The sequence below is a fragment of the Natrix helvetica genome, assembly GCF_964273705.1.
Source record: "Natrix helvetica genome assembly, chromosome: 2".
NCBI classification, from domain to species: Eukaryota; Metazoa; Chordata; class Lepidosauria; order Squamata; family Natricidae; genus Natrix; species Natrix helvetica.
In genome coordinates this window covers 151122112-151147510 of record NC_138552.1, presented here as the reverse complement: position 1 = coordinate 151147510, position 25399 = coordinate 151122112, and the positions used below count along the sequence as shown (strand labels likewise).

The following is a 25399-nucleotide window of genomic DNA, read 5'->3' as shown; positions in this document are numbered from 1 at the left end:
TGTCCAGTTGTAAGGATTAGCAGCAGCAAAGATTCTAAAAATTCTAAAAAGTTCTAAAATTAAAAACACGGTCCATGTCAGCTCTGGGGTTCCTATGCATCCTATGGTATTTAATCCAGGCTCAAGTTGTGTGTATATTATACACGAATCCCATGGAATTCCTACTCCTAGAGCTCCTACTCTCCTAAAATCCCCTTTGGGAACAATCTGTGATTAAGGTTAGTAGAATTTAACTTCTGAGCAAACGTCTTTAAATATACAAAACGCCGAGTCCTTAAATAAAGAAACCTACTGAATGTAAATATCCCAGTCTTTGCAATCGGGAAGCAACTTCTTGCAAAGCGGGTTGCCGTTTGCGCCTTACGGAGCAACTATCTATAAATAAAATGCTGCCTCCTCCTATTTTTCCGAAGAAAAGGGCAGCCTGTAACTTTTTGTTTTCAACTCGAGGCCAGGAGGAGGGCTGCCACAGCTTCGAAGAGGCCGCCGCGCTCATCCCGGCCCCTTGTGGTTGCGACCCAGATGTGGCAAAAGCGAGGCGGGGCGTGGAGAGAGAGAGAGAGAGAGAGAGAGAGAGAAATCCGGGAGGACAGCGCCTTGCGCGCCGCACGAGCTCAAAGCATTACTCACGCTGGGCGGGGCTTCGAAGGGAGGCCGCATTGTTGCTGGAGCGCGGCGGGAACGGCGATGTCAACCCACCCCAAGCCGCGTCTCTACGCGCGGACACGCCTCCTTTCTAGCGCTCCCCTCTCCCTCCCCCCCCTCCCTCGCGGGCATTCCCTGGCTGGCCGCCGCTCACTGACAGACGGCCGCCCCGCCCTTCCCCGCCGCTGCCGGCCCCGCCTTCCCTCTCTCTCTCTTTCTCGCTCTCTCTCCTCGCGCCGACCTTTCCCCTAGTTTCCAGAGGGTGGCTCGCCTTGGCCGCCGCCGCCGCCAAACGTGCCCACGAGGGTCCTTTCCTGCTATCAGCATAGCTGCACGAGGCTATCACGCCGCCCGAGGAAATCCATTGGCTGACCGAGAGGCAGCTCGGATCGCGATTGGCGGAGCCCTTCTCCCCGTCCCCTTTCGTTCTTTTCCTCCCTCCTTCTCCGCCCCTTCCCAGCTGCTTCGCTGGATGGAGTGTTTTGGTGTGCTTCCCTCTGTTTTGGCTGCTCGCCTCCCCTGGAAGGAGGGGCGGGAGGGGGGAGGAGGGAGGTGGTTCTGGACGATTGCTTCGGCTGGCTTTGTCATACAGCCGCTGCTTGCGGGAGACCTCGCCATGCACACATCTCCTCGCAGCGAGGAGATGGGAGATGCCCCTTCCGTGAGTACCACTTGTTGCTGCACCGGGGCGGGACGGGGACGCGGCAGACAGAACAGGGTCTCCCTCGTTCCATGCCTTCCAGGGCTGAAGAGGCTCGGCGTGTGACGTGCCCACTCTCCCTCCACCCCTTGGGATTCTGATCTGATCGGCGGGGCTTTCCAAGGAGGAGCAGAGGCCAAGGTGCTGAGGATGCACCTCGGGTGGGAGCGGGAAGCAGAGGGGCTCCCCACTTTTTCTTTGCAACATGCAGTTCGGGGGGCGATCCGAGATCCCGAAGTGTGGGGCTCGAGAGATACCGGAGCGCGCTCTCATTCAGCCCCGGGGTCCGGGCAACCTTCCCCTCTTCGTCCACCCGCGGGTGGGACCTTCTAACCTGGCCGGGGGCGACCCTTCTGATGCCACCCTTTCCTGGCGCTCGCTCTCTAGGAACTCGGGGGCGGGAGGGGGGCTCCCTCAACTTATCTGGACCGAGTGACGTATGTGAACTAGGGGTGGGGGCGAGATGCCGAACGCCGCTTCCTTCAAGTAAACCCCGCTTGGTAGACTATAGATTTTAAGCGAATGTTGTGGGGGGATATGCGGCGGATGCTTCTCTTTCTCCCAGCCAATTCCTTAGGCATGCTTGCTTAGAAGTAAGTCAGAGTGGATCGAGGGTTGCAGTTTTTATTGGCCCTGGGGTGGGGGTGCGGGGTTGAGGTTTTGCTTTGGGCATAGACCTGGCTAGATGGCTGATGTGGGCAGAATAAAGTGCTTTAGCATGAGTAATCTAAGCTGACTGTGATCCACAATTCCTTGCTAATGGCATGACTTCATGCCCTGGAGATTACAGTAAGTGCTCTTCTTTCAGCTGGTAGGTTGGGAGGGGCATCCTTATCTTCCTTCCTTTTCTCTCTCTTCCTCTCACTCCCTTCCTCTCTCTCCCCCCTTTCTCTGTCCCTCCCTCTCCCGTCTCTTTCCCTTTCTCTCCCCTCCCTCCCTCTCTCTTTCTTTCTCTCGCCCTTCCTCTTTATCTCTCCCACTGCCTCTCTCTCCTCTCACTGTTTCCCTGCTCTCCCCTTCCTCTTTCTCCCCCTCCCTCTCTCCCTCCCTCTCTTTCTTTCTTTTCCTCTCGCCCCCTTCCTCTCTCTCTCTCACTCCCTCTCTCGCCCCCTCTTCTCCCACTGTTTTCCTCACTCTTTCCCTCTCTCCCCCTTCCTCTCCCCCCCTCTCTTTCCCTTTCTCCCCCCTCCCCCCTCTCTCACTCCCTCTCCCCCCTCTGTTTCCCTCACTCTTTCCCTCTTTCCTTCTCTTTCTCACATACAGAGCTTTGTTGTGAATGCCTCCCAAGATAAAGCGCCTTGGCTCTTGTCAGGATTCCCTGCCCTGTCTGATTTGAGGGCAGAGCTACTGTGCCTTAAGAGGGCTTCCCAGCACTGGCTCACTCAGGGACCTCCACCCATTCTGCTCACTTGGCTATTTTGATGCATGACGTCTCCCCACTCCTTCCTTTCCACCCCCAAACCTTGAACTATATTTGATTTCTCTGGATCCCATGGAGGTGGGAAGCAATCCTCCCACCTCCATTAGGAGGAGGTGCTTCACCTCCTTCTGGCGGTGTAGTTTTGACTAATCTTCATGTTAGTCGCCTTCTCCGTCCTCCTTTTTCCTTAAAGCAGAGTAAAGAAATGGGCATGGGAATAGCATGGGAAGGAAGGAACACATGTAAAAAAATATCATAACCGTTATGTAAGAATGCTTGCTTGCTGTTGAGTACAATGAAGCAGAGTTTCCGATATTTGTGCGGCTGTAGTTTGCAGCCGCTTCTTGCATTGTGTGTCACCTCCTCCAGTTTGCCACTGCAGTGTCTGGGTGAAAGGAGGTGATCTGAGGACGCACTAGGAGGCTCTTGCACTTCCGCTCTTGCATTTCTGTAGGGAAATGAGGCCCCAGCTTGCTTTCCCCTTTTTTTTCTTCCTTCCTTCCTTTCTCTTTCTCTAGTTATGAATCTATTTTACAGTTCAAAATGTTCAAGAGGATCTAAAGAGCCTTCTTCTCAATGTTTGTTTTCTCCAGTAGTATCAGCTTGGAAAATATTTTGATAACTAACAAGAAGGTCCCCTTAATGTTAATTATTTATATGGCTTAATATTATGGTAACTTCTACTTCATGTGAAATCTGTTAATAGTTGGATGATTTATAAATTTGTTTTGGATCATTACCATGAATTTAACATTGAACAATAGCATCAAACTGTAATTGAGTACCAAGTTTTACTTCCAATTTTCTTTCACTCCCAAATGAAGTTCATTTATGGACTTGGATATTACAATTTAAGTTGCAAATTCCATATAGATTTCACTGAGTAAAAGATATTTTTTGGCATCACATATATATGAATCAAGAATCTACTACTCTATTTGGTGCCCATATGTACCTATTTGTGTGAACTGTGATTGGCAACTTTTTCATGGTATATACATCGAAGGCTATTTGGTTGCAGCTCTATTTACTTGCATACAGCTGCCTATTAAGAGATAGTCTGTATACTTCAGTATTTATTCAAGTGTCTGTATGATATCTGTAGATAGTTTAACGGAGCATTAAAAGATTATCTGTTCTAGGTATTCTTATGAGGCTCATTACCAACTGGCTGATTAATTTTTTAAAATCTAAGATTCAGCCTAGGGGGTATCTTCAGTGCAGTTAATAACTATAATCTTTTTAGCTACAAAGGTAGCATTTAGTTAATCACATTTGATCATAGCCTATAAAAGGGGAATGTTTCTATTGAACCAGGTTGCCTAATATGCTTTGGACCAAGGGCTAGGTATTATATTCTTACATAAAAATGGATAGGGATTCAGACAAAAAAGTGATTTAATTAAATGCATTTAATATTATTGTTCCCTCAGTATTACAGAAATTTTCACTTTCATTCAACATCACAGCGTGGCTACAGGTTTTGGTGGATTCTGAGGGATGTTTTGAAGACTTTGGGGCCCTGGGACTAGAGGTTGTAGATATTTTAGCACAGATAAAAATCAAGTGCTCAAAAGCCTACTGGCTTAGGCTTATTCTGTATTTTGTGTTGCTGTGATAATAATGACAAAGAGTTAAAGTGCAGGTTTCTAGACCAAAGGTTCTTTAGGAAATGAGTATTTAGAAATAGCAATAATCAAAATGCAGGAAACCTGCTAAGGGTTGACACAAGTCTGTTTTATTTGTGAGAGATTGTTGCATTATACAGAGTTAATTAATTAGCCCTTGTAACCCAATGGGTAGAAAGTGTTAAGAACTAGCATTGGCACCCAGAGTTCCAAAGAGGTTGGTTAGGATGTTGAATCATGGGATGAATGTTTAAGCAAACAGTGAAAAAGTATTCACTTTTCTTCTGAATGATTAAAATGTGGTGATTCATCTCATCTCAAGGTTGATATTGTGGACATCTACGAATCCATCCGTGAACGGAGGCGTCACGACAGTGAAAGATCTACTTGTAGCACCTTGGAACGGAATGACATAGAAGCAGTTGAGACCCTTGTTTGTATGAGCTCCTGGGGTCAAAGATCACAGAAAGGCGACTTATTAAAAATAAGACCTTTAACTCCTGTCTCAGATTCTGGGGATTTTGTAGTGCAGAATGAACCTACATCTGAGATGTCCAAGGATTATAACTTTTTATCCACACTGGTAAGGAAAAAGAAGAAAACATGTGAAAGAAATTGAATATGCATGAATTGGCTCTTCCCAATTAATCTCCTTAGTTCTTTATTGATCTTGAGGGATGATGACTTTTTTTTGGGATAATGGGTATCATATATTTTTTTACATATTATACATACCTTTTTTGCAAATGCAGTTGAAACAATCTGGTGCTAATTGTTTTGGTTTATTACATCCCATGTTTTTCTATGATTCCTTGTTAACTTAGTTTAAGACAAATCCTTGTCCAGCATACAAATTACAGCTACGACATGGGGAAATCTGAATCAAATAGTTGTTGCATGATTTTCTGAAGGAGATGGATGGGATTGTTCCACTGAACCCCACCAAGACACAGGAGTCATCTGAGAATATTGCTTTCTAAGCACCATAAGATTGTGATTTTGGAAGGACGAATGTTGGAACATACAATTATAGGACAGTATAGAATGAAATAAAAATACAAAATTGGGAGTAAACATTCTTTCACATTATAGTTTGAATTAAAAAAATCCCAGTATCTTGAGGTCTGAGAGAATATGAATTATAAACATAACTAGTTATGGCCATAACTATGGTTAGTCATGTTGATCTATGCGTGCTGATTTACTTCTTTTTCCTTTTTAATGTAGTGCATGACCCCACCATACAGTCCTGATTTTGTTGAGCCTTCTACAGCATCACTGCCCTCCTCCCAAACTACTTACTCAAAACCTAGGGCAATCAAGGCAAACATACCTGCCAGCGTAGTCACTCCCCCAGGTTGTACTCTTACTGCCACCCAGCCATCTGTTTTGAACATGGAGAAGCAATCCAGCCAGATGCCAGCAAGGACTGAGCAACCTGTTCATCCGCTTTGCAGAGCCATGGCAACTAGTGTGATCCGTCACACAGGCAACAGTTCTGGTTACTCCCGCATTCCTGGTGTGCAAGTGAAATCAGAAGTTTCATCGGGCTACAGTGGGCCTGCAGACTGGCAAGAGGCCCAAGGCCAGCAACATTCCAGAGCTTCCCGGGATTGCAGTATGGCAGAGAACTTGACTTGTGACACTTTACTTGCACACAAATCTTCCTCGCATGTCTCAGGTTGCCCTAGAACTGCCAATAAAGGATGTGAAATTCCAAGGCTTGCTTTGCAGCAGTCTCTTTACCCAAAGAATTGTGAACATGATATGCAGCAAAAGACCAGCTCCCTTCTACCCTCCCCTCTCTCAAACCCACAGGTGATCTGTCAAATGATCCCCTTGGATGGACCAAGAGGTATGGTCCCTGCTCTATTAAAACCTTCTGCTCAGACTGCAGGAACTGTCAAATCCATCTTGCCCCACACGGCTCCAGTTTCTCAGCCTGTCCTGATGGGACCTTCTATGCCTCAGGGGACTGTTATGTTGGTTCTTCCACAGGCAGCTGTTGCCCAGGCACCCCCCTGCCAACAAACTGTGATGTCTGTGGGGAACACCAAATTATTGCCTCTGGCCCCTGCTCCAGTTTTTATTGCCTCTGGCCAAAGCAGTACGCCTTTGATAGACTTTTCCCGGAGGAGGAATTATGTTTGCAACTTTCCTGGCTGCAGGAAAACGTATTTCAAAAGCTCTCACCTCAAAGCCCATCTGCGTACTCATACTGGTATGTATAGAACGGAAGGAATGTGATGTACCTTATAATCTCACTGATGATGCTTGTCAAGCATCAAAAATGAGCATTGAGATTGTAGTGGTGTGAGACTCATTAGTGTAAGGGTGTCAAACTGGTGGCCGGATGCATCACACGCAGGCCATGCCCACCCCAGTTGCCCGAAATGGGGAAAACATTGCAAAATGTCACATGCCAACAACATGACACGGCGAGTTGGACACTCGTGCACTAGAGTACTCTTCGCAAACATATGCTGCTCTCCAGATGTGGCATTGCAGTTTTTTAAATTGTGGGAATATATTTCCATTGTATCTTCGTAGTATCATTTTAGGGAAGCTGAGGAACAATGCAAATGCCTGGGATTTAGAGGCAAAGGAAGATATTCAGGCATGCAAAAAAATGCAGTCGACTCTTTACACGATGTGTAGAGGGAAAGGGGGAGGGTATTTACAGATCCCATTTCTTGACCTAACTACAGTAGAAGAAGTAGATGGGGGAAAAACACATTGACACTCCAAAAAATTGAAAAACTTGTCATGGTGGAATATTCTAAAATCGATTGACTTCAGAATGATCACATTTCAAGGTCAAACCACTTTGAGAATGTTTGGAGTGGCCTTTGGAGTTGTGCAGAACATTTTGTAACAAAATGTTTAGTGTACCTGTAATTTTTACAAGAGGAGCACAAAATAAACTTGTATAACTTACCATTGATACTATGTTAATATACCGTGTTTCCCCGAAAATAAGACAGGGTCTTATTTTCTTTTGACCCCCTGAAATAAGTGCTTGGCCTTATTTTCGGGGAGGTCTTATTATTTTTGAGGTGCAGGAGGCAGCAAGTGGTCACCTCATGGCTGCTGCTGTGTTGCAATATTTTCGGGGTGGGCTTATTTTAGTGCATGCGCTCAAAAGCCTAGTTGGGCTTATTATCCGGGGAGGTCTTACCTCAGGGAAATAGAGTATTACAGGTAGTCCTTGACTTACGACCACAGTTGAGCCCAAAATTCCTGTTGCTAAGCGAGACAGCTTTAAGTGAATTTTGCCCTACTTTATGACCTTCCTTGCCACAGGTGTTAAGTGTATCACTGCAGTTACTAAGTCAGTATCATGGTTGTCAGAAGTTCACCAGAGGTGATCACATGACTCCGGAATACTGCAAGCGTCATAAATACATACCAGTTGCCAAGCGTCCGAATTTTGATTACTTGACCATGGGGATGCTGCAATGATTGTAAGTGAAAAATGGTCATAAGTCACTTTTTTCATTGCTGCTACAAGTTTCAATGGTCAGTAAACAAATGGCTGTAAGTCAAGGACTACTTGTACATTAAGAAGATTGAACTTCCTTTATCTTATCAGTATTTGTAAAATATACTCCTGGAAAAAGTTTTCTTTCCCCAAACAACCTTTGTAAGAACTGCAGCAAAATTGTGATCTATTTTACGGGATGGGAAAAAGCTTCCAGTTACTTCTGTTTGTTCTTTCGTTTACTTGATAGAACATATTTAATAACTTCATTGGAGAATCCAACAAATTTATTTTTGAATTGTCTTTCCTTCTCTATCCTGCTATTCCAGGAGAAAAACCTTTCACTTGTAGCTGGGAAGGTTGCGATAAGAAATTTGCCCGTTCCGATGAGCTTTCTCGCCACCGCAGAACCCACACAGGGGAGAAGAAGTTTGCCTGTCCAGTCTGCGACCGCCGTTTTATGCGTAGCGATCACCTGACAAAACATGCACGTCGTCACATGACCAAGAAGGTGCCCAGCTGGCAAATGGAAGTTGGCAAACTGAATCGGATTGCAGCTCTAGAGAAGCCAAGGAATGAGAATGCTCTGAGCATGCTCCTCCCAATGTTATCGCCAGGGTAGTAGGCCAGCTGGCTAAAACACATATTTTGTGATGAACTTTATTGTTCCCAAAATTACCGCTTTTACTGATTTTTAACTTAATTTCTACGTTAGGCTTTGCTGTTGGGGAGGTTAGGAAAGTATTTTTCTCTTCTTTTTCTACCTTCTTTCCCTGCTTCAGTGTTTGCCCTACTTAATGTTACATTATCTTTCCTCCCCTCCTTTTCATTCTGCCAAGATTTTGGGAGAATCACCAGCACTTCAGAAAAAGAAAATATATTTAAGGGTGGGGTGGGATAGAATATTAGCAAATTTTCTTTGAAAATTTATCTTTACTTGAGTAAGAATAATAAAGTGAAGCAGGCTGACTTGGTTGTTTTCAGTTTTACACTAGTTTCCTGTCTATTTTGTACAAATGTAGCTGCTATAGCCTGATTCTGCATTTATCCTCTGAAAGCAGTGGAATGGGAGATTGAAACTACCTCTCAGAAACTGTTCTCCTTGGTGTGAATACAGTCCAAACTAATTATCAACTTTGGTCAGAACTTCAATTTCATACCTGAGGCAATCTGCTTTAGGATTGCCTGCCATATCAGTTACTGTTTGGAATGCTCTTTCTGGAGATAGATGCCTAAAGATTGTATTTAAAGTTGGCTTATTCAGGTAGCTCAGGATTCACTTTGTTGTGACACCAACCATGTGCATCAAAGCTGACAAGACCTGGCCTGCAGTGGCACTGAATTAATTCCCCCCTGTTCATTATTCCATACTGCTGTTCAATATACTGTATATGTGTTAACAAAACTTGTTGGCATGCGTACAGAACTGTGCCTATGGTTATCAGCTGTTTAAATATGGGTTTAATATGTGACTCAACTAGCATCAAAATCAGATATTTAATACAGAATTTCAGGACACCTCCTACATCACAGTTGATGTCTTGAATAGTATAAACACAATGACAGTTGCTATTAAAAGTTTTGACATACTATGAAGGAAACAGTGACCTGTGATAATACATTACTTATTCATTATAATTGTTAATACTTTAATTATTGTAACTGAGAAGTAGCCTCTTTCATTTAGTATGGCTAACTTAACAGAATTGTGGGCTGCATCTCATCAACAATATAATTCAGTCAGAAACTTGCATTTCCATAAAAGGAGCTAAGTGCATCCTTAATTCTACCTTTTTAAATTTAATAAGCACTAGCTGCATAACTTAGTTTGGATTATGCCCTTGGTGTACCTGTACATAAAAGCAGGAAGGCCAAAGTTAAAAATGTACTCCTGCTTGCACTAGTTTTTTTAATCATCTAAACCGGGAGTGGGTAACGATAGCCCTTTTATGACTTGTGAACTTCAACTCCCAAAATTCCTGAGCCAGCCATGCTGGCTCAGGAATTCTGCAAGTTGAAGTCCACAAATCATGGACTATAGCTCCCACCTCTAATCTAAACATACAACTAATACTTCTCACCACCTCACTGTTGATTGATCAAGAATTTTCACATAAGCCTTTCTAGGAAGGTCAGCAGAGCAAATGAGGCTGTTTGATTTGCAGAATTCGGGCGGAAGCATTTTTTGATCAAATCCAATATTGGTACTTGTGCAATGGAACTTTCCCTTCTTCTCTACCCCTGACACTCCCCAAAATTTATTCTGGATAAAGGCAAAGTCAGGATTCATGAGGTAATTTGTCTCACTGAAGGATGCTATTCTGTGAGTGTGGGAAACACAGTGGGGGGATTCAGCTGCACGTCTTGCACTAAAGTCTCTTGAATTGCAGTACTTAATGCTTTTAAAATAAGGGGGAATGGGTGTCACTTGTGGTCTTATGTCAAATAAATAAAAATAGACTTACCTAAAAGTGATAATCCTGTATTTTAAAGCTGCCTTAAAAATTCTTAGTCTTGGAGCAAAAATGCTTTAATTTTTTTTTCTTTTCTACTTGTTCTACAGCATTGTATTAACTAAATGAGTAACTGAAGTAATAGATAATTGTTACTTGTCTTTTGGAGGGTCCTGTGGGAAATCAGACTTGTCATGAGATATCATCTATGATGACATGCCAAATACTGAATCTCAAGCTGAGAAAATTGTTTTTAACGAGTATATGAAAGCATGGTGTATATGTATGGAGTATATCTGACATATCATTACTATCTTAAACTAAATAGATCTTTTACAATTGCAATATACGTTGGTTATCTTTGTTAAGACAAGCTTGCAATACTTTTATTTATTCTGAAGCTATCTGAGATATTTCTGTGAATGATAGGAATTTGCTGGAATGAGTGTTTGAAAACTACATTTGCTATATGTTCCAAAATAACACTTTGGTAATATTAATGTTTGGTCAGTTGTTTTATTAGCTTTATTTTACACCAGTAGCAACAGCCTGAGACAATCAGGAGGTTATGATTTCCCTTCCACTTCATCCCAGGGAGCAATTCATATTAAAAACAGCATGACATCTTCCAGTATGGGGAAGAGGAGGGGAGGGTGACTCTAGGCAAAATTAACATGTTTTGAAAATCTGCTGGACCGTCATTTTAATGATGCCTTTCTAAATATTTATCTAACTATCTGAATTTGAAGGGACTGGTGTTCATGAAGCAAACCGTATGGATCAGGAATTTCCTTCTCTTAGAACATAGCAGCTCTTGGATAGATGAATTATTATCTTCAGTTGATGGGAACATTTCATTTTGGCTTGCACTCCCAAATCAAGTGTAAGTAGGCTTCCTTTGAAATGAGATTAAACCAGGTTGTCATGCATATATAGTCCTCAGCCATATATGATAGTTTGCCTGGTGCTTGAAAGCTTTTGCATTATTGCAACTAGTTACTGTACTAGTTGAACTAGTTACTGTAAATGCTAGAACAGAAAGCTGTTGGCAATGATGGGTCATAGTGACTGGGCTGCATTTGATTGGTCACTAGATATGCAAATAGAGGAATATTATAAAAAACTGCACCTCAATGTTTGTGTGTATATATATGTGTATGCGTGTGTTTGGGTATATATATATATATATATATATATTATGGACATGCATGTGTGTGTATGTTTTTTTCTCTTACGCTCATAATATTTGCCAATTTGAATTATTGAAGCTAATTGATAAATCTGCAGATCACATGGTTTTCTCCCAATTTATTCTTAATTTTTAATTAACAAAAGAAAAAGAATATCCTCATTAATTTTTAAAGCTTGTAAGAATAGATATGTTAGTGGTATAAATTCAGTTCATATAATCAGACTGCAAGTTTGGTTAATTTGAAACTACCTTTTTCCCTTTTCTACAATACACAGAGTCCGCTTTTCCCTTTCTGGGCAATTTTATGACCTAATTATTGGCTATTTGACTAGGGATTATGGGAACTATTGTTCAATGTAGTAAAATTTTGTGCCTAATATTTTATATGAATAAACCTTATTTGTTACTTTCTGTTCAGCATTTATGGTGAAATCCTTGTTATTTGTGTGAATATACATACAAATACTCTTTTATTTCTTAAAGGGCTGTGCTGTAATTCCTCTTCTAGTAAAGTGGATATTTACATAAAGTTTTGGTTGTATTTTCTCTTCCCTTGTGTGGACAATCTTCTTAATGTGAAACAGTACCATAAAGAAATAGGAGAGTTATGGTATCCACTGCTAATGTTAACACTTGGCTTAAATATATAGCATTTAGGTTACAATCCAATGTCTGCTTGAACATAGGAATCTCCAGATATTTCCTCAGAGTCAGAGATGGGTTATAAATGTGATGGTTCCAGAGGACAGGCATGACTACAAAGAAATTTCACTTCCAGTGTTCTGAAATACGTTATTTTTTAATCAATGGAATCCACAGCACAACAACCCTAACAGATTGAACTCCCTGGACAGATACCATTATATAAATCATTATATAATAATAATACTATTGTATTAAAAGACTTTTGAACATGAAAGTACATAGTACATGTTGGAAACCCAAAACAGTATAAATAATCTCCACAGTTAAAGTCTTTCTTATTATTATATTATCTGAGTATTAACTCAGTCCATCAGCAATACATGAGCAGGAACCATTTAAAGTATATGCTAATATTTCCAACATTTATATTCTAATCTTGCTCAAATGTTTCAGAATCCTGCTAACATGAATGTTGACAGATTTCTTCTCCCCCCCCCCCCCAAAAAAAAGGGTAGATATACCTTCATACGACAGATGCGGAAACAAAAAGAAATCAAGAGAATAATGTTGTTAAAAATATAATTAAAAATCTAAAAAGGGGAAACAGGATCATTTGTGTTTGATTCCAAGGAAACAAAAGTGTTTGGAGCATGTGTGAGCATGCACATTGCATGTCAGCAACTCCTTGGATGATGCAAGTACAATATTCAGTTTTGCATTGTACCTTTGGACAGAGGTGGTGAGCTTCTCCTTCCAATCAAACAGATTAGATAGCCATTTGTTGTTATTTTACACTAAGCATTTTACTAAGCATTTTACACTAGATATCTTAAATGGCCCTTCCAAGTCATTGAGTCTGAGATGAGATTCACAGATAAGCAAGCGAAGTGACCACAGCACATGAGCCCCCCTGGTGCTCTTTGCATCTACTAAGATGGACAAAGAACATTGCACCACTAACATCTTTAGGAAGAGAATCTTTTTGTTAACTTCATGCTTCCATTTTGCATGCAGACATCTGACAGGAATGTGATTGAGAAGGAACATTTTTGTCACATATTATCTGTAAGAGGTACTTCAGCCTATGAGATTCTCTGCAAGTGACCAGTGGAGTTGGTTGGCCACTAATCTAAAGTGATCACACAGGAGTATCTCAGGCAAAATAATTATTGCCATCCTGAGATTTTCTCAAGGATATTTCCATTACGGCACTGTGGCATTAACCAGTATTGTAAAGATAGGCCACGTGACCCAAAACTTCAGGTGCAGGAGTAATTAAGGTCTTACTGATTTATTGGTATTGTCATTATTATTAATATTCTGCAGGAAGACCCTATGCAGTAAGACCACCCAAAGTTAATGATCTTTAGTTTCATTAAAACATGGAAAAATGATTGCTCTTTCACTACTTCACACCTCAAGCTTTAGGTGAAGATGAACATTTGTGTATATTTTTTTCTCTTTTCCACAAAGAAAAGATTCTCATTTGGCTCCATAGGAAATGTTCAGATAAGAGAGTTTCCTGTAGTTGTATCCCTCTGGTCAGGGTTCTGAGTTGTCTTTCTGCATGCCATGCTAGTAGACTTTTTCTCAGAAACACTGTAGTTTTATAACCTAGCGCCTAGGTAAATTTGTTTATGGTCATATCGGTATAGCTGTGAGTGGCTTCAGCGACAGTACTCTTGCTCTATTGTTGCCATCAGCTCCTCTTCAGAGCAGTCGTAGGATATCTTGGCCTGTCTCTCTGGCTTCTTGAGAGGCAACCTGCAGATTTATGGGAGAAAGCAAGAATCAGGACCAAAAATAGTAAAACAAGTTAAAATTAGGCCCAATTTAGCTAGCAACATGTTATCTTCCCATTTCTCCTTTAATTAGCTTGTGTACACAATTCTCACAAGGTTTTTGAACAGGTTGACATCATTTAATTTTAAACAAAATGGAACTCGTTACATGGAAGAACAACAGGATTTGAAAGGGGCCATGAAAGGAGAAATGTGTGCCAGTTCTATGACTGATGGCAAATCTTTTGGGTTCAATGCATCAAAAATTCAGAAAATGCCTAACTTGATTTTGCTGACAGGTCGCTGCTTATATCCCCCAACAAAAGAAAAACAATTTTCTATTTTCTACCCCCCCCCCGCCCCTTCTAGACTACTCTGAGCAGCAGCATTCAATGGCAGGGCCACATTATGTCTGACGTAGAGGCCCAGGCCTTGACCTCAATCCTAATGCCACCATTGCCACTCAAAAAGGCTGCCTTGTGCCATTCCCCAAGGCATATGAACCTTGGGGAACAGTTTGATTATCCCCGTAGCCCAACATTCTGCAGGAACTGCTGCATGCTGCTTACCTTCAAGCACAAGTCTCTTTCTACTGACAGGCCTGAGGCCTACCTGGGTCACATGTTCTTGAAGTGGCTTTGAAGAATTCTCTTCCATGCCCTCTGCAGCCTCCAGAAGTGCAAAAGCATACCTTATTCTTGCACTATTTCTGGAGAGTCCAGATGCTGTGTGAGAGCACATACCTTTCTTGCATTACCTCCATTGCCTCAGAAAATTGTGAGAGAATGGGGCATGCTTTTAAGACACTCAAGTTGTTTGTTTGCCAACACTTGCCTCGGGCAAAAATCTCTGACTTTTTCTAGTTAAGGAGTATCCTTGGAAAGTTGAGGATGGACAGGGGCACATTGCAAAAATTGCTCAATGTAGGCTTTCCTATATAAGTATCCATCTTTTTTTTAAAAAATAAAAAATAAATCTTTGTTTTTATTCTGGAATCTCTTGCACATCCCTTCTCTAGTACCCAAAGGACTACAGCCAGCAACAATGTGTACACCATGCTGGTAAGGAGACCAAGACAAAAGCAGAATAATTACCCTGGACGAATAAAAAGACTGAAATGTCATGCTACGTTGGAAAACCTTCTTTAAACTGTGATCATAATTAGAATCCCATAAATGAAAGAAGAAATGTACCGATAATGTTCAGGAAACAATTCTAAAATGTTTCCTTCTTGAAAGAAAGAAAAAGAATGCTAAAAGAAATCTAAGCTATAGCAATAAAGATTTATAATCAAATGGATGGCCAATGCATGTGATCATCTTCAACCATTCCATTATCTAAATTAAGAAAACAATGTTGTGATTAAATTCAGCCCCTCCATCAGTTTTCTTCCATAAGCATATGGATGGTCTGAGAGATATAATAAGAAAAGGAACAATTTAATCTCGTTAAGCTGCCATCGAAAGAAAAAAAAACCTTGCTACAATATTTCTTACAGAAATGCTTGTAGGACAATGTGAAGAAAATTATTACTGAACCATGTTGAACAACTGATGAAAGTACAGGAATGAAAACTCTTCTTTATTTCTGCAAAGGAGTACATTGATGTTGTCTCCACTCCCGGTTATTTGATTCATGATGACTTACTGATTGGCAAAGTTATTGCTCCTTGGTGTAGATCTTGTTAAGAAGCACTGAAAAACACATGAAGATAATAACACTCAGATAGCCGATAACAAAGAAACAGATTTACCCCTGCTAGTAAATCTCATAAGGATACACATCTCTAAAAGCAAAAGTAATTTTTGACAAAGAAGATGAGTAACTCTGATATTCCTCTATGTAAGCATTCTGATTGCTGGGATTAGAAAAGTTGATGACTGTATACAGTATACAATGGATAATATACATTTACCTTTCCTAGTTCTAAGACAAGATAATGAGTAGGGGATTCACACAGACACAAGCAAGAAGAATACTGTTGAGTTGAAGAACATGCATGATTACCTTACCAATAAAAATCCTAAAGTGATATTAAAACATTAGCAGGAGAGCAAGTATGATGGGAAGATGGCAACATACACATATTCATGTGTGCACTCATGCTAAGAGTCTGAGATAGGGATGCCACCTCTGTTCTCCTTACCAGTTACTAGATCAAGGTTATGTACACCAATGGCACAATTTAATCTAAATCTTCCTGCTATTCCAATGAATTTAGATTAAGAGATGTGCTGGAGTCCACTTTACTGAGCAAAGTTATCAGGTTCATCTATCCTTGAAAATGGAATATGATGTGGGTTACTTATTTATTATTTATTTATACATCAAACTTCTTAACCGCCCATCTCCCACATAGAGATCAGATTAGCAATCATATTAACAACCCTACCTGTGAGAAATTTAAAATCACATGTGTTTGTATTCTTATTGGCACTTTTTCCACACTGCTGAGCTGAAGGGCAGATTTTGCCTCTCAGGACAGTGCTGGTTTTGGAACAGATCAAGGCAATGATGTTGTGGGGACACAGCAGAAAAATAATGCTGCCAGGGCATGCTTGTGCAAGTGGGCCTTTAAGGACAATGAAAAATACCTCATCTTTTAAACTATATTTGAGAGAGAGTACCATATCTCAGGACTGGATTTTGGGCACCCTGAATTGAACTGTGTAACATCTCTTTAAGTCCAGTCAATCATTCAGTTTCCCCCCTTTCCTGTAGGCCAGGACGATCTCTGCTATCAGTGTTTGAAAATTTTGCAAGTACAGAACCTGTTATTAAACAAGTAACAATTCTAACACATGAATGGAAAAGCTGAATAACAAAATAAACTCCATGCTGTTGGTGTCACTGCTTTCTTAGAAAATGTCCTATTTTCTGCTGGTATATAGTACTACATTTCAGCCCATACTGCCATGATCACAGTCTATTTGTTCACCTATAGTTTAAAGTGGCACCTTAGCATGCAAACAATCTCCTATTCTCGTGTCCAGTGCATAATAAAAAGTAGTCCTTGAATTATAACAATTGGGACAGGGAAATTCATTGTTAAGTGGCAATATATGACCACACCTAATTTTCTGACCTTTTTGCTATGGCTGTTAAATAAGACATTTTGTGATTGAGATTTGAGACCTTCCCTGCCGGCTTACCCACTGACTTTGCTTGTCCAAACTGGCTGGGAAAATCACAAATCATGATCAACTGACTGCAGGATGCCGCAACCATCAAAAATGTAAAATGGTTGCCGAATCACAATCATGTGATCACAAGGATGGTTTGCAAGTCACTTTTTTCAGTACCGCCATAATTTCTCACTAGTTAAACAATTGTAAGTTAAGGGCTACTTACAAATCCCTTTGTGCCTTAGATTAGAAATTGTTCTCCTTCCTCAATGTGCTTCTACTTCTCCAAGGTGCATAAAATCTATAGCATATTGTCACCTACTATTATTACCATGTAGACAAAGTATGCATATAACCAGAGCACAGTTCAGGAGTTCGTTTCAAAGTACAGGCTCACTTCCTTCCCTCTGATCACTAATTGGTATTCACCATCACCCACCCACTCCTTGGGATTGGGTCACAAGATCTTTTCCTGGGCGGGGGGGGGGGGCATCTTTCTTGGTTTTCAGCCAGAAAAACAACAACGAGAGGTCCATAGAAGAGAGAAGATCTGCTTATAGGAATAATCACTTTCCCTAGTGCTGTAATAGATGAGGTTAGCAGTGGCCAATTTTAAATACTTAGCAATCCAGAAGTCAAGTTGGCCTAAAGTTATCTTCAGCACATAACATAAATACCAGACTCTGGGTCACAGGCTATTTCTGCCATAGGATGTCCCTAAGCATGTGTAATTATATCTGTCTGACCTGGAATCTGTTTTGGGATTGGTCAGTTACTTTGAGAGCCAGGTTAAATTATATTTAATTCATTTACATTTTAAAAAATGGCTACACACAGAGATTAATGATTGGGGGCCATCTCCTTATGTCTCCCTTTCATCCTGCTTTATGTCCATAAAGTGTTCAAATGGTGAGTAGAAGGAACAGTCAAGGAATCATTACCGAGAAGCCAAGAGAAAGAGTGATCCTTGGAATCTGACCTTCCCTTTGGACCAAATTATACCCGATATGAAAATAGATATTAATATTTGTACCTCAGAGTTGACATAAGGGGTCCTTGGTGCTCTCTGAGCTTGTTTTCTTGCAGGTGTTTCATTACCCAAACTAGGTAACATAGATATATCCTGCTGGATGGTGATGTGCCAAGAGCTGGCTGGCTGGGTAGGTAGGAAGAACCAACTAACAGAGCTGTGAAAACTGGTCCATTTGCAAATAAAAGGAATACATTTTGGCAAGGAATTGCAACGATTGACAGAGGCCTAGGAGAGGCCCCTGTGTTAACAATACTCTGTTTTAGACAATTTTGTATATAGGACTTTAAACTTATACTGCAGTAGGAATGTGCCCTCCTAGGAACGCTGAGGTATTGTTTGTGTTTTCCATCCCCAGATGTTTTAAGGAAACTACAGTATTTCTGGAGTATAGTATCAGGTTCATACAAGAAATTCAGATTTTTGTAATACATTATGGAACCAAGTACTGATTAAGGAAGTAGCCACAAGAGGGCACTGCTTTATAAACACTCTGCTAAAAGAAAAAAAAAAGGATTCATTCCACCAACAAAAATCTAGAACTAAATTAAGCATATTAGTTTGGTTTTCAAAATCCAAATGTCATTTTCATCATTTGGTGATTAATAAAGGCCTCAAAGAAGTCCTTTGACACATGAATATCTCCCCTAAAAAAGCATGGAATTTTCGCATTAATTACATCCCAAAGGCAAACACAGACTTATAAATAGTTAATAAGCTCTCAGTGATGAGTCAGAATTGTTTCTAACTGACTAGGTTCTTTCTTCCTTTTGCTTTCAGGACACCAAGTGTTCTCAAATGACAAATATGAATAACTGCAGATATGCAGGATATTAAATTACTTCCACATTGTTGCCATGAGAACAACATAGATATAGTCATGTAGTTCCCAAGAGTCTAGCTTGGCTTGAATGAGTCTTTGTTACACATAAAGAAGAAAGTCCCAGGGGTTAAACTGTTCTAATTAAATAATTAGCTTTTTGAACCAATTTCAGTCTGGTCTAGGGAGCAAAAATGACTTATGTATGCAAGATGAGTGACAGTACATTAAGTTGTACAAACCGTAGGGTAGAATTCATGTTTTACAGTATACAGAATACACTGCTATTGCATGGTGTCCTTGTGGTGTCTCAAAATTTCAATATCCAATGGAAACTTCCATCAGCAAGAAGTGATTTCCTTTCCTGCCTACAGCCCATTCAGAAGCTCCAGAGAGTTTGAGGACCTTCTTGGAAGCTGATAAGGACAAAATTGTGCAGCAAGGAATTATGATCAATCAGTTTGCCAACATTATATTGTACCAACCTGTCAACTCAGAACCCACAACAACATATCAGTGAGAACTATGCAATCTACTACAAAATCCCTATTCTGTGGATGGAAACCTTCACTCCTGAATGAAGCTTCTGCTAATTTGAATCAACAGGTGCCATGAACCTAATGCTGTTCTAGTGATGCTGCTTTCCTGATGACCTGTAAGACTTTGCTTTACTAAGGTATGAAGTTGGGAGCTATAGCTCCAAGCAATACTTGGAATCCTGGCTTAATAGTACAGCCTCATCTGAGAGATGATCCAACCGAGAATCAAGCAAATGTGGAATTGGAATAAACAAGAAACTCACAGTCATGGTTTGAGTCAGTCTGGGGCCAAATTGTGCCTCAGATGAGAAATGTCTTTTGCATCACACACAGACTTTCTAATTTGCAATTATTTTATTTGTAGCCCATTTCTTTAATACACATTTTATCTACAATGATTTACATTCATGGATGTTTCTCCCATATTAAAAAAAAAAGTTAATACAGTGGCCACAGATAATTGGCTTGCCACTTCCTGTGTTTCAAGCCTGTTTTAGATCAAAAGGCTTGGACATAATATAACAATCAGATTTTGTGTTTTATTTATATTTTTTATTTTATTTGAGAAAATAAACATAGCATAGGTCATTCCTTTCCTCTATGTCAGGGGTGTCCAAACTTGGGAACTTTAAGACTTGTGGACTTCAACTCCCAGAATTCCCCAGCCAGCCTGGCTGGGGAATTCTGGGAGTTGAAGTCCACAAGTCTTAAAGTTTCCAAGTTTGGACACCCCTGCTCTATGTTATACTCATGATAAATCACAGTGGGAGGCTAGACTAGTCTTCAATTTGTGTTAGCAAATTTCATTTTCCATCAGCTTCAAACGGTGTGGCTATATTCAAGAATACTGTAGCAGAGTTGAAGTTTGAAATATCTCAAAGAACTATCAGGTTCAGCTGTAACAGGTACCTGGCTGATCTCAAAAACTTAAGCGGTGTCAGATTTGGTTAGAAATTACTACAAAAGTGGCTAGGGGCTTGGAAAAACATTATAAAAGATAACAGCAAACCATATGGGTATTGGTGCCAAGAAAACAATTTGGACAGACCCATGAAGTGACTAGGAGTGCCCCCTCAGGGAGGCTGTTTTAATTAAATATGGGAAAACTAGCTAAGAGGTCAATGCCACCAGTTGTGACTTTGGTGGCTGTACAGTACAGGTAGTCCTCAACTTACAACAGTTCATTTAGTGACTGTTCAAAGTTACAACAGCACTGAAAAAAGTGACATGACCATTTTTCAGTTATGATCTTTGCAGCATCCCCATGATCATGTGATCAAAATTCTGATGCTTGGCTATTGGTTCATATTTATGACCCTTGATGCATCCCAAGGCCATGTGATCCCCTTTGGCGGCAAGCAAAGTCAACCGGGGGAAACCAGATTCACTTAACAACCGGGTTACTAACTAATCAATGGCAGTGATTCACTTCACATTTGTGGCAAGAAAGATCGTAAAACGGGGCAAAACACCCTCAACCAATGTCTCCCTTAACACGAGAAATGTGGGGCTCAATTGTGGTCCCAAGTCGAAAACTACCTGTACAACTGAGGGTCGCCAGATATTGGGCAACACTTTCCAGCAACCCGGCCAGCCTAGCCAACGCATCTAATTGCTGGATGTTGCAATTAGCCCAATCTATAAAGACACACATCTCTCCGCTCCATCTCCTGTTCTTTCCCGCACACATTTTACCCAAGTCCCTCCCGCCGCTCGGCCAGCAGGTTTACCTCCGCCGCTTCCCGCTGCCTCCCGATCTCCTCGCCGCCGCCCTCTGCCGGGTGGGAATAGCAGTCTCCGGAGCCTCGGCACAGAGGCCAGCGGGGCGCGGCAGCGGGCAGGAGTCGGGGACCGTCTTCCTCGCACTCCTCCAGCACCTGGTCCAGGAGCTCCGAGTCCGAGTCGGGCTGCTCGAGCTGCAGCGAGGGGACGAGCGGAGAAGCCCGGCCCGCAGCCCTACCGTACTCCGCCTCCCCGTCGTCCGCCGGGCCCTGCCGAGAGGGGGCGCTGTGACTGCCCCTGCCCGGTCCGGGACCCCGCCAGTGCCGCGGCGGGCTGAAGGTGCGCGCCTTGCCCTCCCTGCTGCTGCCGGTGCCCATAGCGCTTGGCTTTCCGTGCGGTTGCAGCTGCCCGAAGCCGCTTTGCTGCTCCCGATTGCTTTCCAGATGGTTCTGATTCTAAAGCCCAACTGTTGCGGCTTCCTGGCGGGCGGCGGCCCAAGAGGGTGGGATCCATCCTCCTTCCTTTTCCTTGTTTTCCCGCTTGTCCCAAGAATTTTCCTTGGGGTTTAAATCTCTTGGTTGCGGATTCCCCCAAGCCCACCCCGAAATCTCCAGCCGCTTATCCGCTCCCCACCGCAAAGTGCTAAAAGGGAGAGAAAACGTATTTAAGTTTATTTAATTTTCTTATTCCCTCTTTTCTAAAATCTCAAGCATTTGGTTTTGGACAACTGTGCATGGGTGTAACCTCGGAATGAGGCTAGATTTCAAAAAAGGAAGGGAATGCCAAAACGCTGCTCTTCGGCCCTACTTGGCCTTGGTTTAGCCGTAGATAATAAAAGAAAAAAAGCAGTAACAAAAAAGGGTATCTAAACGATTCAAGATAAATGGGCTTTTGCAATAAATATTGTGGGACGTTTGGTGACAGGATACTGGCCGTATATCTCGAGTTCCAAAAACGTTTTCTTTTCATAACAGCTCAGGAATACAGCTCGTTTGTTTTTAAAAGTTGTTCATTATCTTAACCACATTTGTCAAAGTGAATTGCATAATGATAGCTAGCCATTGTAGGTGTCTCTACATTCAACAGAGCATTCTTTGGAATAAATGTGCATTTGAATAAGTCTCTCCCCTTGACTGCCACTTCCTTTTTTTATTTTAATGGCAGGGCTTAGAGGTAGAGCAAAGAAAAACAAAAAGGAAATATATTTTAAGCATGAGAAGATTGTTATTACAAGCAAAGAAAACCATAGATCTAGAGGGGGAGGTATGTTTGAAGAATATATAATTGCACGGTTATTCTGGTTTCCAAAGATTAAAATTTGCTTCTGGGATTTCTGTTTTACTGTTGTTCACTTTTAATATAGTTGAGAATTTCCAGACCAGTTAGGTCAAATTGCAGGATATTTTCTGGGGAGAAAAAAAAAGAAGAATAAAGGCTAGATTATCATTGGAAAAACACTGCTGTTGGAAAACGAGCTGGAAAACAGAAGCACCAAGGAGATTTGGACAGAATTTTTACCAGCTGTAGAATAACACTTTTTCTGGCTTTAAGAACCTGATTGGTTAAAAATAGATCTCACATAGCTATTTATGTAGACATGAGCTATTAGAAGTGTTTTTTCTCCAAAATAAGTTTGGCAACTGTACATTTTCCATTCTTTTCTTCGCATTTAGAAAATCTGAGAAGGGAGACGAGACTGCATAGGCTTGGTTCCAATAAAAGGGACTTTCTTTACCTAGGACCTAGGTAGTCTTCAACATACGACCATAATGGAGACCTCCATGTCATAACAACCATTAAGTGAAGTGTCTCACCTAATGCCTCCCCATCCCTGCTTTCCCCATTAATTGTTAATGACACTTGTGGGTCGTAAACGAAGTGTGGGATGCCTTAGGGGTGGGGAGGCACTTGAAGCCTTGAACAGCCTAGGCCTGCCTGCCTCCCCCCCCCTGGTGTTCCCCACACCAGAAGACACCCCGTGTTTTGCTTCCTGCCTATTGGGTCCCCACAGGCTTAATTCCCACCCCACCAGGCCAAATACCCTCCTCCTCCTCACTTATTTTTAAAGACCTCCAAGGCCAGAGTGCTAGAATGATTGCTTCTTTGGGTGGCCACATGGCATGAGTCCTGAAGTGGCGGCTGTATTCAGGTTGTCTCTGCACGGCTGGGGAACAAACTGCTTTGTTTTGCTGCCTTAACAAGGTCTGCACAGCACTGAAGAAGCTTTCTGCAGCATGCAGAAGCTTTTGCACCACTGTGCAGTCCTCATTAAGGCAAACAAAATTAAGCAGTTTGTCCAGTGGCTGCCATTTTGTCCCTGCCCACAAGCAGGTGAGAGAAAATGGCTACATTCTGGTCACCACTGCACAGCCCAGTTAGGATAAAAGGGCAGTAACTAAATGGTTTAAAATCTAGATATTCTTCGACAATGTATAGCTAGATGTGCCAGACAAAACCAAATGAGCGTGCAGCTTTCAAACTCATGTTGGACAACCATTTGGAATGGTATAGGGTCTCCTTGAGCAGGGGATTGGACTGGAAGACCTTCAAGGTCCCTTCTAACTCTGTTAGTCTAATTCATTGCAAAGGCTTGGGGTTGTGGAGAATCTATCTACTACTACTGGTGGTTTATTAGATTCTACTACACAACTTTGGTTTGTCTGTCTGTTTATAACCTTCAGTTGGATGCAACAGTGCATCACAGGGCAACATTTTTTGAATCAACATATTTCAAATGAGCTAACTTGAATCCAAAATACAGGGCTCATCACTCCAGTGGGATTGAAATTTGGCAAAGTTGTGGCTGCTTCAATACTGACATGTGATTGTAATTTCCAACATTTCCTGCCAGTTTCCGTCAGTAAAATTCAGTGGTGAAACCACAAGGAAGTTGGAGGTTGTTTCTGTCCCCATCACGTCTTTGCCATTCTGTTGATCTTTCTGTTCCTATGTTTAGGTAAGGAAATATCTCTGAAATGACAATTCAATGAGGCACTGGTTGTTTAATAGTATGTTTCTTCTTAATTCTGATATAAATCAAACAACTTTGTTCCATCCCAGAATTAAGAGATAGTGAATGGTGTTATGGAATGGTTAGAAAGAATGGGAGATCCTTGTCTTTGAACATTTTTGTACAGTAGTACTACACAAGCATGTTCATGTTGATAAAATAATTTTTGGAACTGCTAGATTAATAGATTGCAGGTTGTACTGCAGCATGGGAAATTGATGGCTCTCCAAAAAGCTTACAATAGCTAGAGCAATGATTATGATGATGCTATGCCAACGATACAGCAAGTAGGGTGGTGATAATACGTGCATCATGACATATTGTGCAATTGATACAAAATATGTAATTGAGCCATGTTGACGCAGTGGTTAGAATGTAGTATTACAGGCTAACTCTGCTGACTGCCAGCAGTTGATTCTCACAGTCTGAAGGCTGACTCAGCCTTCCATCCTTCTCGGGTCAATAAAATAAGGACTCAGATTGTTGGGGGCAATATATACCTGACTCTGTAAAGGGCTATAAAGCACCATGAATCAGTATATAAGTCTAAGTTATATTGCTACTTGTGTCAGGTCATAAAGTAAAATGATGAATGTATATAATTTATGAAATTTGTATTTTGTCATAACAAACCCAATGTTTTTTGATGGCATCTTATCAGGTATGTATATTTTATCATTAGTTCAGCAGAATCTGGAAAGCCACTGCTTTTTTCACTGAACCTGTCATCTAATAATTGTAGAACTGAGATTAATTACCATATTTTTCAGAATATAAGATAAGAGTATAAGAGTAAGATAATATAAGAGTATAAGATGCACCAAGCTTTTGAAGAGGCAATTTTTTAAAAAAGTGGGTAGATAGATAGAGGGATAGAGAGGGAGAGAAAAAGAGAGAAATACAGTAGCTAGGTAGGGAGAGAGAATAGGTAGGTTGGTAGGTGGAGAGAGAGAGAGAGAGAGAGGGAGAGAGAGAGAGAGAAATACAGTAGATAGGTAGGGAGAAAAAGTAGGTAGGTAGATGTTTCCAGGTGTATTTATCCATGTGCTGGAGAAGGAAATCACTGACAATCTGCAGCACCTAAGACTTTGTTTCTGCTGGCACTGCACTTGATCAATGTAATTCTCATCAATCAGTTAAAGAGCTTTCCAAAAGGCAAAAAAAAGGTTTTTGCACTCTGCAAACCTCCGGGCCTTTTTTTTTAAAGG

The 25399-nt window shown here is 41.4% G+C and overlaps 2 protein-coding genes across 5 annotated transcripts; one reads left to right on the top strand and one right to left on the bottom strand.

Annotated features, from left to right (window-relative positions):
* Nucleotides 1-1117: 1117 nt before the first annotated feature.
* Nucleotides 1118-12048, top strand: KLF11 (KLF transcription factor 11; the record flags this gene model as incomplete). 4 transcript variants are annotated; one of them, XM_081944660.1, is made up of 4 exons in its annotated part: nt 1118-1306; nt 4716-4976; nt 5621-6614; nt 8204-12048. In XM_081944660.1, the coding sequence occupies 4 exons, from the start codon at nt 1118-1120 to the stop codon at nt 8494-8496; spliced, it is 1737 nt and encodes a 578-aa protein (XP_081800786.1). In that variant the 3' UTR covers nt 8497-12048. The 4 variants fall into 4 exon arrangements, with proteins under 4 accessions (XP_081800786.1, XP_081800788.1, XP_081800789.1 ...); XM_081944662.1 differs by lacking the exon at nt 1118-1306 and adding an exon at nt 1785-1938; XM_081944663.1 differs by lacking the exon at nt 1118-1306 and adding an exon at nt 1982-2134.
* Nucleotides 12049-12225: 177 nt separating this feature from the next.
* On the bottom strand, nt 12226-21694 carry CYS1 (cystin 1; the record flags this gene model as incomplete). The annotated part of the gene is given in 5 exon segments (XM_081943017.1): nt 12226-13928; nt 15593-15639; nt 21190-21563; nt 21566-21586; nt 21589-21694. Coding segments are annotated over 5 exon segments (645 nt in total). The 3' UTR covers nt 12226-13831.
* Nucleotides 21695-25399: the final 3705 nt, after the last annotated feature.